The sequence below is a fragment of the Lissotriton helveticus genome, chromosome 1_1, assembly GCF_964261635.1.
Source record: "Lissotriton helveticus chromosome 1_1, aLisHel1.1, whole genome shotgun sequence".
Classification (NCBI taxonomy): Eukaryota; Metazoa; Chordata; class Amphibia; order Caudata; family Salamandridae; genus Lissotriton; species Lissotriton helveticus.
In genome coordinates, this window is record NC_136057.1 from 1,749,398,311 (window position 1) to 1,749,411,707 (window position 13,397).

The window sequence follows — 13,397 nt, forward strand, 5'->3', positions numbered from 1 at the left end:
GAATGTTTTTTTACTACTCAGTGGCTCAACTACCCAGGGCTAACACAGAAGAGGTTTCTATGGCTAATGGTTTCACCCAGAGCTCATGATAGTTTGCACGGTGGTTCAAATCGCAATGACACATACTGATGAAATACCACCCTTTTCGATGTGCAAATTTTTCCAGGTAAAACCTGGCAGTGTGTGTGTGGGGGACAAACTGATCAGTCGGTATTTTGCTGCTAAGAGCAGGGTAAACCATGCATAGCAGTAGTAAGCCGTCAGCCTCGATCCGAGGAGCGGAACTCAGAATGATGAAATAATGCTGGACTAAGTAAATACCACCCTTCATTATCTTTGCAAATACCGGGTGTAGTATTGCCATAGCGAATAATGAGGCAATAACAAAAACCTAATAGTATTACTGCACGTCTCGTGGTTCTACTAGGACTATGATTGTTACTACTGCTGTCTGTACTAATACGAACACTACACATGCTAGCAGTTGTAGAACTATTGGATCTAATGCCTTTATCACTGCTCGAAGCACAGCTAGTTTTATTGGGGCTGCTCATACTATTATTATCACTGCTACTTTTACTAACAATACTTCAATTGTCACTACAACTAGGAGTGACACCAAGCTCATACTCTTGCAGTACTGCACATACTGTTAATAATACTTCTTTTTGAATTGCTAACCTTTACTGAAATTACATCTCCTACAGGCATTTTAATGCTACTAATGTTGTTTGGAAGTGTTAACATTACTACTACACTTAGTACTGCTAATTATAGTAGTGATTCTAGTAGTAGCACAACTATTTTGAGTATGACCAGTGGTATTGTTGATGATTAAAGCATAAGGGATAGTAATAATAGGATTAATTCTGGTGCCGCTACTAGAAAGATTATTACTACTGCTTGTACTGTTAGCAGTGTTATTTTTATCACGGTTCCTATTACTCGTACTACTTGAAATATCACTATAAGGGCTTCCAGTACAGACGTCAGTATTGCTACAGATGCTGTTACGGATGCCTCTGCTGGTACGACCAATAGCCTCACTACTACTAGTCGTACTACTGCTCCTAGCTGCAACAGGATCTACGCAGGCCCTTCCAGCTCTTTGGTGACATACAGTAGTGCCCGGCTTCAAGGAAGCAAGGCTTGCACCGCTACTGGAGAGCTTCAATGAAGGATGCTCTATTGTCCTCCAGATCCTTCAAGGGCATGCACTGCTGCTCTACAGAAGCGTGTGTAACTGCCCTCTAGCCTCTTAGTAACATGCACTATTGCCCACCACCTTCAGTGAGCACGCACTTCTACCCTATCCTCAATTAGGCATGCAGGTCGACCCTGAAGCTTCAGCGACTCATACACTACTGCCTTCAAGCTCCACCGGAGCCTACACTACTGCTCCCCATCAAGAACTTTTGTCCTCTAGGTCCATTAAGGCATGCAACACTGTCCTTTAGGTTCACACATGGATTTACAACTGCCCTACAACACTTTTGAAGAATGTACTGCTGCCTTACAGTTCAAACACACCGCCCTCCTACCCATCTATCTCACAAACATAACCGAAGGAACAATGCCACTCCCAGGGACAGTCCACGTCTTAAGATTGTACCAGGAAAGCTAAAGGACATGCGATCCGGACATTCGATATAACTCAGTACCTCGTAATAAAAAACGAAAAAGGCAGGTACAAAATCCAACAATCTCAATAATATTTAACATCTGTGTAAAAAAAAAGGTAAGCTGTATCAATATACCTCATTTGGGGTACTAAGTGTCAGAGGTGCAACTAGAGCCAAATTTGTGGGGGGGGCTGATTTGGATGCCACGCGGGACGCCATAGACCCTATGACACCGGCGGTATCTTTCATTCAAGAACCGTTATGATATTATGAGTTAAGAACGGTTAGGATTTTTTGAGTCACGCCACTATCTATGAGTGTGGATGAGAGTGATAAGTATACCAAAAAGTGCCTGGTTACCGCGTGTCTAGGAGCTATAACATTTTATTAGTTTTTTATTCGTATTCCTATCAGCCCATTTGAACCAGAGATATCGATCCTGGGGTACATTGATACTGCAGCCCTGATGATCAAGAAAGATCGCTGGCAATAAGAAGAATTTCCGTAATATCACATGAGTTTTTATCATAGACATAGGAGGTATCTGTCCTGTGGTGTCCTTTGTAATAATACGAGAACTAACTGGGAAGACATTATATGTATTCCTGATGAAGGTGGCTTTATTAGAAGGTCCGCCGAAACGCGTTGCATGAAATCAAGGAGGAATTTGTCCTACATTAATTGGAGAATAATTCTGATGCTTTTGCTGAATTGACTCTCTGTGTGTTACCTCCTTTTTTACAAATAGGAATTTTATTGTTTCCTTATTTTAATTGTCTGTCCCTTCTTCCTTTTTTTAAACTATTGTATTATATATGAACAAACTGTGCAGTATTTTCTCATAATTTAGTTGTTGTGTATATTGCTTCACAAGTATAGTGTCATGGTATTGTTGGTTTATGTTTATTTGTGTTTGAGAAACCTGTTCCTACATTAAGGTGTCCCAAAGGGAATATTCTTTTGACGAAAGTCTACTGTGGTACTCCATCCCTTTGGTTGTTGGGGTCCCTCTCTTTTATTAGAGAAACAACGGCTCTTATGACAGCCTGCCACGTGGTGGAGCTGTTTGTCTTATTTTTTGAGGATCACAACAGCTGCTGTTTAATTATTAAGCATACATTAAAATCACTAATACATGCCACCCAAAGCAATAAGAATAACTTAGGTGGCATGTTTTAGTCATTTTAATGAACATTTAAAGTTTGAATTGTCACACTTGTATGAGTGTATTGGCTAGTAGTGTTAGTGCTGTCAATTGGTAGCGCTAGTGGGAGCAATGGGCCGTGCAAGTTACAGAGGCCTCCCCACGCTTCTATTTTTTTTTTTTTTTACAAATTAAGCACTGCCAAGTAGCTTTACCAGTCCGCCCCCGTAACTAGCCACAAGTTGGTTCTAGGTTGGTTATGGGTGAGGTTTGGGTTCCGAAAACAGTGGGGATGGTTCAGCAACTCAAGAAAACTCGGGCTGAGGAGTTCCTCAAAGACATGGCAACTCATACTCTCGATCTCAAGTCTTCTTTGGTGCAGCTCCATGTACTGGAGCGCCACCTCACCCTGGTTACTTTCCGAAGTCTAATGAACATTCACAGAGTATTCGCCGTTGAGCCTTGCTGTTTCCTTTGTCAGTCTCAGAGGGGTGGGTAGTTTACACTTTTAACGCCTTAGCTGCGGCCGTTATATCGGCGCAGTGCTGGGCGTTCCAAAGAGTGGGCGGGGCAGCGTCAGCCTTTGAACGTTAGCAGCACCAGCCAGGTAGTGCTCCGAACGTTCGGCGGCCGACGGCAGCAGCTATGAGGTTAAATACACTATTGGTCTATTCCATTTTCAAAGCCACTGTTAAATTCCATGACATCTCCCACTTTTGAGCCACGGGCGGCGTGTGCCCATGATGGCGTGGTTCTGTCATGCGGCGGCCGCTCCGCCCACGCAGCACTGATTCCCCGCCTGTGCGGGCGAATTAGTGAGTGGGCGGAGTTGTGACGGAACCACGCCGTCATGAGCACAGCTTGCCCGTGGCTCATGACGGCGTGGTTCCGTCACGAGCATGGCGGCGGCGCACTCAGCCCCCTAGCACCGCAGCGGAATTACCGTTGCGGTCAAGAGGTTAAACAAAGTTTCAGACACTTGTAGCGCAGTTTTACACCAAGCTACTTCGAAAGTCCCCAAATTGCATCAATGGAGTCTCACACAATGACGTATAACTTATTGGACTCTGGAGCACAGCATTCTGTTTGAGTCTCACTAATTCAATGTGAGTCTCACTCCTTGGCACAAACTCACTGCTGTATTGTGTGTGCTATTTTGGAGCACTGTTGACTCTATTTGTGTGAGTCTCACATCTTGGAAAACAGTGTTCGTTACTGGATAAGTGTGTGTTCCAACCTACAGAACAGCCTCACTGAGGGCCACTTACTGCAAATGTGTGGCACATGCTGCTTCACTCATTCAGTGTGAGTCTTAACACCTGGGTGTGCAGCCTTATTTATTGCATGTGTTTGTCACACACTCTGGAGAGTCTTCGCACTCATTCAGTATGAGTCTCATACCCTGAAGCACAGTGCCACTCTTTAAGTGCCTGGGTGTCAAACCATGAAGGAGAGTCCCACACTTTGGAACATGGTGTCACTCATTGGATGTGTGCATCATACACGGGCCCTCACTCATTAGGAGTGAGTTTTACACCTTGTAGCACAGTTCCACTCTTTAAGTGCCTGGGTATCAAACCATGAAGCACAGTACCACACTTTGGAACATGTTGTCACTCATTAGATGAGTGTGTTAAACACAGACGCACAGCCTCACTCATTCGGTGTCAGTTTCACACCTTGGAGCACAGTGTCACTCTTTAAGTGCCTGGGTATCAAACCATGAAGCACAGTACCACACTTTGGAACATGTTGTCACTCATTAGATGAGTGTGTTAAACATAGACGCACAGCCTCACTCATTCGGTGTCAGTTTCACACCTTGGAGCACAGTGTCACTCATTAAGTGCCTGTGTGTCAAACCATGAAGCACAGTCCCACACTTTGGAACAAGGTGTCACTCATTAGATGAGTGTTAGACGCAAACGCACAGCCTCACTCATTCGGTGTGAGCTTCACACCTTGGAGCACAGTGTCGTTGCATTCTTGCATTATTCACCATATGATAAAGCACAGCCTTTCTCATTCAGTGTGTGAGCCTCACACAATGGAGCAGAGTGTGTGCGTAAGTGTACGTGCATGTGTTTATTTGTCAGCGTCAACCGTATTATATTCAACAGAAAACTGAATTTAACCCAGCTATAAGTCAAACATTCACGGTATCTCGGATTCTGAGAGCAAAAGCAACAGTCTCAGCGTTTAAGGCTTTACAGGCTGAACATCTAAAGCATAAGTCACACCCTCGCAAACTGCGAGTTGAGAGCAGTTTCTATGGTCCTCCTACTTCAAAACTATGCGAAAAGAGGGACATGCGTCACAGCAGGGAGCAGAAAGTAGCTTAAAGTCGCCCCCTGTGCATGCAGCGTATGTAACTCTCCCCTCCTCGCTGCTGCACCTGGAGAGGCGCTATCCCAGGTTCAAAGTCTATCCGCCGCGTGCCAGCGCCCCCTCCCCGACCCCCACACCCCCGCCCGCACTTCCCAGAAACAATTATCCTGCGTGAAGTGGAACCCTGCTGCGAAATTTGCACACCCCTGCACCCAACCCGGGAGCCGTGCACCGCGAAAGAGCGGCTTCTCGGCGGCTTCTTGGCAAGAAATGCAGCTTGTCAGCGCTGGGAGCTGCAGCGTGTCTCGGAAGAACGTGCAAAAAGCGCCGAATCTAAGTGCGCATATAATATGACCAAACCTGCACGGGGAACCAAACACACCTGAATCTGCAACGGGAAGAAAACGGCAAAGGAGTAACTAACATGCATCGGATATACAATGCAAACGATTCTAAACTGGGAATGTATGCAACGGAGTCTGTACCAAGACCAAAATACAACCGATTGCCAGGCAATTATAACATGCAAATAAAAACGCGTCTTCATTTTCACTAGAAGTAAAGTTCATCTGTGCAGGAGGCAAACAGGCAACGGAATCGGTGCGGGGAATAAAATGCAACCAGCTCTGTGCGCGGAATAAAAGGCTTCTGAAACCGTATGTGGGAGTGTGATGTTATGCAGCCCCATCTCCGCTGGCGAATGAAATGCAACTGAATGTGCACAAGGGAACAAAACACAACTGGTATGACATGGACTGAATATGAACTGATAGAGCAATGCAAGCGAATAGGAAGCAGAAATTAAATGCAACACAGCTGCATCATGGATCGCCATTGATAACATGCAAATACATCACTCTGTAATAATCAAAGTCAGTAAAAAGAGCAACTCAGTATGCAAAGAAAAAGAACCTCAAGAAAGTCTGCAGAGCAAATAAAACACATCTGCATAGATGCAGAGGCCGGCGTGTTGCACAATCTGAGTTGGGGGCAGAAGGCACCATGCTGTGTGCTGAGGGCAGGGTGCCTAGAATATGTGCTGGGGGGGCAAGAACCTTTGATGGGAAAGAAAGCGGCAGAATTTGTGCTGCGGGCAAAATGAATTGAAATCTGCGAGCGCCCTAACATGTGTGCTGGGGATGAAATGCACACGAATCTGTACTTGGGGGACAGAACATACCGCAATGTGTGCAGTGTACGGAATGCATTGCTGGATCAGCATGCAATGCAATCGCAGCAGTGCTCAGAATGCACCACCACAGTCTGTGCCTGGGGCATAATGCACTGACATCTGTGCAGGATTTAGACTGCACCATACTTTGTGACTGTGATAGAATGCACTGAAACCTGTGCAGGATTCAGAATGCATCAGTGTGTGTGCATGGGGCAGAATGCACTGAAATCTATGCAGGATTCAGACTGCACCACATCTTTGCCTGGGGCATAATGCACTGACATCTGTGCAGGATTTAGACTGCACCATACTTTGTGACTGTGATAGAATGCACTGAAACCTGTGCAGGATTCAGAATGCATCAGTGTGTGTGCATGGGGCAGAATGCACTGAAATCTATGCAGGATTCAGACTGCACCACATCTTTGCCTGGGGCATAATGCACTGACATCTGTGCAGGATTTAGACTGCACCATTCTTTGTGACTGTGATAGAATGCACTGAAACCTGTGCAGGATTCAGACTGCACCACAGTCTGCGCCTGGGACAGAATGCACTGAAATCTGTGCAGGATTCAGACTGCACCACAGTCTGTGCCTAGGACAGAATGCACTGAAATCTGTACAGTATTCAGAGTGCACTACAGTCTGCGCCCGGGACAAAATGCACTGAAATCTGTACAGGATTCAGACTGCACTACAGTCTGCACCTAGGACAGAATGAACTGAAATCTGTGCAGGATTCAGACTGCACTACAGTCTGCGCTTAGGACAGAATGCACTGAAATCTGTACAGGATTCAGACTGCACTACAGTCTGCGCCCGGGACAAAATGCACTGAAATCTGTGCAGGATTTAGACTGCACTACTGCCTGCGCCTAGGACAGAATGCACTGAAACCTGTGCAGGATTCAGACTGCACCACAGTCTGCGCCCGGGACAGAATGCACTGAAATCTGTGCAGGATTCAGACTGCACCACAGTCTGCGTCTGAGACAGAATGCACTGAAACCTGTGCAGGATTCAGACTGCACTACAGTCTGCACCTAGGATAGAATGCACTGAAACCTGTGCAGGATTCAGACTGCACCACAGTCTGCGCCTGGGACAGAATGCACTGAAATCTGTGCAGGATTCAGACTGCACCACAGTCTGTGCCTAGGACAGAATGCACTGAAATCTGTACAGTATTCAGAGTGCACTACAGTCTGCGCCCGGGACAAAATGCACTGAAATCTGTACAGGATTCAGACTGCACTACAGTCTGCACCTAGGACAGAATGAACTGAAATCTGTGCAGGATTCAGACTGCACTACAGTCTGCGCTTAGGACAGAATGCACTGAAATCTGTACAGGATTCAGACTGCACTACAGTCTGCGCCCGGGACAAAATGCACTGAAATCTGTGCAGGATTTAGACTGCACTACTGCCTGCGCCTAGGACAGAATGCACTGAAACCTGTGCAGGATTCAGACTGCACCACAGTCTGTGCCTAGGACAGAATGCACTGAATTCTGTACAGTATTCAGAGTGCACTACAGTCTGCGCCCGGGACAAAATGCACTGAAATCTGTACAGGATTCAGACTGCACTACAGTCTGCACCTAGGACAGAATGAACTGAAATCTGTGCAGGATTCAGACTGCACTACAGTCTGCGCTTAGGACAGAATGCACTGAAATCTGTACAGGATTCAGACTGCACTACAGTCTGCGCCCGGGACAAAATGCACTGAAATCTGTGCAGGATTTAGACTGCACTACTGCCTGCGCCTAGGACAGAATGCACTGAAACCTGTGCAGGATTCAGACTGCACCACAGTCTGCGCCCGGGACAGAATGCACTGAAATCTGTGCAGGATTCAGACTGCACCACAGTCTGCGTCTGAGACAGAATGCACTGAAACCTGTGCAGGATTCAGACTGCACTACAGTCTGCACCTAGGATAGAATGCACTGAAACCTGTGCAGGATTCAGACTGCACCACAGTCTGCGCCTGGGACAGAATGCACTGAAATCTGTGCAGGATTCAGACTGCACCACAGTCTGTGCCTAGGACAGAATGCACTGAAATCTGTACAGTATTCAGAGTGCACTACAGTCTGCGCCCGGGACAAAATGCACTGAAATCTGTACAGGATTCAGACTGCACTACAGTCTGCACCTAGGACAGAATGAACTGAAATCTGTGCAGGATTCAGACTGCACTACAGTCTGCGCTTAGGACAGAATGCACTGAAATCTGTACAGGATTCAGACTGCACTACAGTCTGCGCCCGGGACAAAATGCACTGAAATCTGTGCAGGATTTAGACTGCACTACTGCCTGCGCCTAGGACAGAATGCACTGAAACCTGTGCAGGATTCAGACTGCACCACAGTCTGCGCCCGGGACAGAATGCACTGAAATCTGTGCAGGATTCAGACTGCACCACAGTCTGCGTCTGAGACAGAATGCACTGAAACCTGTGCAGGATTCAGACTGCACTACAGTCTGCACCTAGGACAGAATGCAGTGAAACCTGTGCAGGATTCAGACTGCACCACAGTCTGCACCTGGGACAGAATGCACTGAAATCTGTGCAGGATTCAGACTGCACCACATCTTTGCCTGGGACAGAATGCACTGAAATCTGTGCAGGATTCAGACTGCACCACAGTCTTCGCCTGGGACAGAATGCACTGAAGTCTGTGCAGGATTCAGACTGCACCACACACAGTCTGTGCCTGGGACAGAATGCACTGAAATCTGTGCAGGATTCAGACTGCACCACAGTCTGCGGCTGGGGCAGAATGCACTGAAGTCTGTGCAGGATTCAGACTGCACCACACACAGTCTGTGCCTGGGACAGAATGCACTGAAATCTGTGCAGGATTCAGACTGCACCACAGTCTATGGCTGGGGCAGAATGCACTGAAGTCTGTGCAGGATTCAGACTGCACCACACACAGTCTGTGCCTGGGACAGAATGCACTGAAATCTGTGCTGGATTCAGACTGCGCCACAGTCTGCGGCTGGGGCAGAATGCACTGAAATCTGTGCAGGATTCAGACTGCACCTCAGTCTGTGCCTGGGACAGAATGCACTGAAATCTGTGCTGGATTCAGACTGCACCACAGTCTGCGGCTGGGGCAGAATGCACTGAAATCTGTGCAGGATTCAGACTGCACCACACACAGTCTGTGCCTGGGACAGAATGCACTGAAATCTGTGCAGGATTCAAACTGCACCACAGTCTGCGCCTGGGACAGAATGCACTGAAATCTGTGCTGGATTCAGACTGCACCACAGTCTGCGCCCGGGACAGAATGCACTGAAATCTGTGCAGGATTCAGACTGCACTACAGTCTGCGCATAGGAAAGAATGCACTGAAATCTGTGCTGGATTCAGACTGCACCACAGTCTGCGCCTGAGACAGAATGCACTGAAATCTGTGCTGAATCAGACTGCACCACAGTCTGCGCCTGGGACAGAATACACTGAAATCTGTTCAGGATTCAGACTGCACCACAGTCTGCGCCTGGGACAGAGTGCACTGAAATCTGTGCAGGATTCAGACTGCACCACAGTCTGCGCTTAGGACAGAATGCACTGAAATCTGTGCAGGATTCAGACTGCACCACAGTCTGCGCTTAGGACAGAATGCACTGAAATCTGTGCAGGATTCAGACTGCACCACAGTCTGCGCTTAGGACAGAATGCACTGAAATCTGTGCAGGATTCAGACTGCACCACAGTCTGCGCCTGGGACAGAATGCACTGAAATCTGTGCTGGATTCAGACTGCACCACAGTCTGCGCCCGGGACAGAATGCACTGAAATCTGTGCAGGATTCAGACTGCACTACAGTCTGCGCATAGGAAAGAATGCACTGAAATCTGTGCTGGATTCAGACTGCACCACAGTCTGCGCCTGAGACAGAATGCACTGAAATCTGTGCTGAATCAGACTGCACCACAGTCTGCGCCTGGGACAGAATACACTGAAATCTGTTCAGGATTCAGACTGCACCACAGTCTGCGCCTGGGACAGAGTGCACTGAAATCTGTGCAGGATTCAGACTGCACCACAGTCTGCGCTTAGGACAGAATGCACTGAAATCTGTGCAGGATTCAGACTGCACCACAGTCTGCGCTTAGGACAGAATGCACTGAAATCTGTGCAGGATTCAGACTGCACCACAGTCTGCGCTTAGGACAGAATGCACTGAAATCTGTGCAGGATTCAGACTGCACCACACACTGTCTGCACCTGGGACAGAATGCACTGAAGTCTGTGCAGGATTCAGACTGCACCACACACAGTCTGCACCTGGGACAGAATGCACTGAAGTCTGTGCAGGATTCAGACTGCACCACACACAGTCTGCACATGGGACAGAATGCACTGAAACCTGTGCAGGATTTAAACTGCACCAGAAAATGTGCAGGTGAAGAACACACCAGAATCGCTGCGGCGGATGTAGCATTGCACTGTGCAGGATTCAGACTGCACCACACACAGTCTGGGACAGAATGCACTGAAATCTGTGCAGGATTCAGACAGCCTGCAAGTGAATACTCCACAATCCTTGAACAAAAAGTGTAGTCCATTTAAAGCTCTCTTTGAGGTCCAATGCAGTGTTGCTTAGTTTCAGTTGCATAATACATTTTCAGAATATTGACCCCTGCCCTGTGCCTACTCTGGTGACATGCTTGGAAGAAGCCTGGCATGTATGCCACCAGTGACGTCACCACCCCGCTCCCCCAGTGCCATGAGCCCCCACCTACCGCTTGTTGGTGGTGTGGTGGTGGCTGTTGCTGGTGGTCCCGTGAAACGAGGAAGGCCAGGACATGCGTGACTTCTTGAGACCGGGCCGGTCTGACGTGTCCATGGCGTCGGCGCGCTCCATCTGCCGGTGGGGGTGCCGGTCGGTGTCCGAGTACCCCCGGTGCTTGATCTTGATGGGTGTCCGGGGCTGCCTCCACAGGTGTTGGGGGGGCTTGAGGGTGGCCTGGCCCTCCCGGGGCACGGGGAGCGAGAGGGAAAGGCTCTTCTTGCAGCATGGCGGCGGTGCAGGGGGTTCCATCATAGTGCAAACTTTCCAAAGAACAGGCAAAAAAATTAGATAAAAGGCCACTCAAAAAAGACAGACTGAGATCCTCAAAAATAAGCGATAACTCTATGAGCAGTAGACAACGCCAGAAGAAAAAAATATAAACTATATTTCCATATATCCCTTAAACAGCTCTAATAAAAAAATATGCACATTGGAGGCAAGTGCCGCCGAAGTTAGGACGAGGTCACAGTGTTAAAGAAATGCAAGTCTGCAGGGAGGGTCCGAAAAAACAGACGCCGGCACGAAGGGGTCGTCGAAGAAGGCAACAGTGAGGCTCCGGGCGCGTCGGGGGCACAGGCGACCCCGGCAGGTGGGGCGGCCGCCCCCGGGGGACAGCAGCGAGGACGCGCCCTGCGGGTCCCCGCTCCAAGTCATTGCCCGGTGCCAAGGCTGGGAGGGTGGGGGACGAGGCTCCTTCTCTGCCACCCCCTCACAAAAGGCTTAAATTATTGCTAATGCAAAACAAGGAGAGGGGGGTCTCAAGCGGAAGAGGGGGTGAAATCTACCAATACAAAAAAATACAAGAGCTCTCACAAACAAATGGCTTTTCTTATTGCAGGGAAATAAGAATTCGGAGCCCAGAAAAGGATGGGCAGGGGTGTTATTGCTTGCGGGGGAAATTCCTCTCTGCCTCTTGATGTCTCTTGGTCCTTCTTGGCGGGGGTCGGGGGGATGTCGTCCCGGGGTCGGGGGTCTCCTGCTCTGCCGTGAGGGAGGGTCACCTGTCCGGCAGCAGTCGCCGCCCCCCTGTCTCTCGATCCTTCTTGGGCGCGGGGGCTGGTGGTGGTCCCGGGGTGGAGGGCTCCTAGGCTGCTGGCAGGGAGGGAGGCTGACCTGTCCGGCAGGAGGGGAAGAGGCAGCAGTTGGAGCCCAGATCGGCAGCCGGAGCTGCACGCGTCCAGCCCTCCTCCACTTCAGAGATCGCCCTCTCTCTCTCTCGCTGCCTCTCTCCCTCCCTCCCTCCCTCTGTGCGCCTCTTCTCCGGCTGCCTGCTCTCTCCTCCTCCTCCTCTCCCGGCTCTTCCAGCAAGCCTGCTCAGAAACCCGGCGTCTCTGCCCCCAAAACTACCTCGGAACAGACCGAACTGTTGACACCGTGTGTCACCGCACCGCCCCAGGGGAAGACGCGGATTAAAAACGTGAATTTTAATGGAGGGAAACTCCTTCGAGCCCGTGCTTGCAAGACCCCCCAGGAGCGGTGTACAGGAGCTCGCAACTTATGAACAGCGACGCCGGGTCGCCCTGGGAGCCGAACACCGCAGATCCAGCGCTGGGCTTTCCTTTTGCAAATCCCTGTTATCAGGTCTGTCGGTCGGGTTGGGTCAATTGCATCGAGTAGAGACTACAACAAGCCCACAATGAGGGACTTGTTAAATATATGGCACCAGCGAAGTTGTAATGGTAAAGACATTGCGTAGGCAATTCATTACAAATATTGACTAAAGCAAATGTCAGTTTCAGGAAGGTGAAAGATGGTTTCAGATGTACCCCCCACACACACATCCATCCATCCATCCATCCATCCATCCATCCATCCATCCATTATATTTAAAAGGTTTTATATAGCGCTGGCTGGACCCAGGAGTATCAGAGTGCTTTACAGGTTTTGGAAATACAGAATCTCAATTACAATTACAATTTAGTACAATGAGGTAATGAGGTAAAAAGATCAAAAGATAACACAGTAGGAAAGAAAAGTCCGTTAGTGTGAGAGGAGGGGGGGGGGGGTATCAATTACATTTTAGTACTGTGAGGTAATGAAATAAAAAAGATAGCACAGGAGGAAAGCAAAGTTAGTTAGTGTGACAGGAGAGGGGATGGCAAGAGAGTGAAGGACATCAGTGGAGGGTGGGGGTGGGTTGAGGGGAAAATGAGTGGATGATGATAGGCATTACCCAAAGAGTAAAGAGGGGGGGTGGGGTGGAAGTGGTCAAAATTAAAGAATAGAGTAGGGGGGATGGCATGAAACAAAAGTCAGGGGGAACTATGCTGATGTGGCAAGGGTAGGAATTATTAACTAGTGACAGTA

The 13,397-nt window shown here is 48.6% G+C and overlaps 1 protein-coding gene across 1 annotated transcript in view; it reads right to left on the reverse strand.

Annotated features, from left to right (window-relative positions):
* Positions 1-12,288, reverse strand: part of PDE4A (phosphodiesterase 4A) — a 974,338-nt gene extending 962,050 nt beyond the window's left edge. Inside the window, exon 1 of the mRNA XM_078640009.1 lies at positions 11,041-12,288. Within this exon, the coding sequence (XP_078496135.1) occupies positions 11,041-11,342 (302 nt within the window). The 5' untranslated portion in view covers positions 11,343-12,288. The remainder of the gene's footprint in view (positions 1-11,040) is intronic.
* Between the last annotated feature and the right edge of the window lie 1,109 nt (positions 12,289-13,397).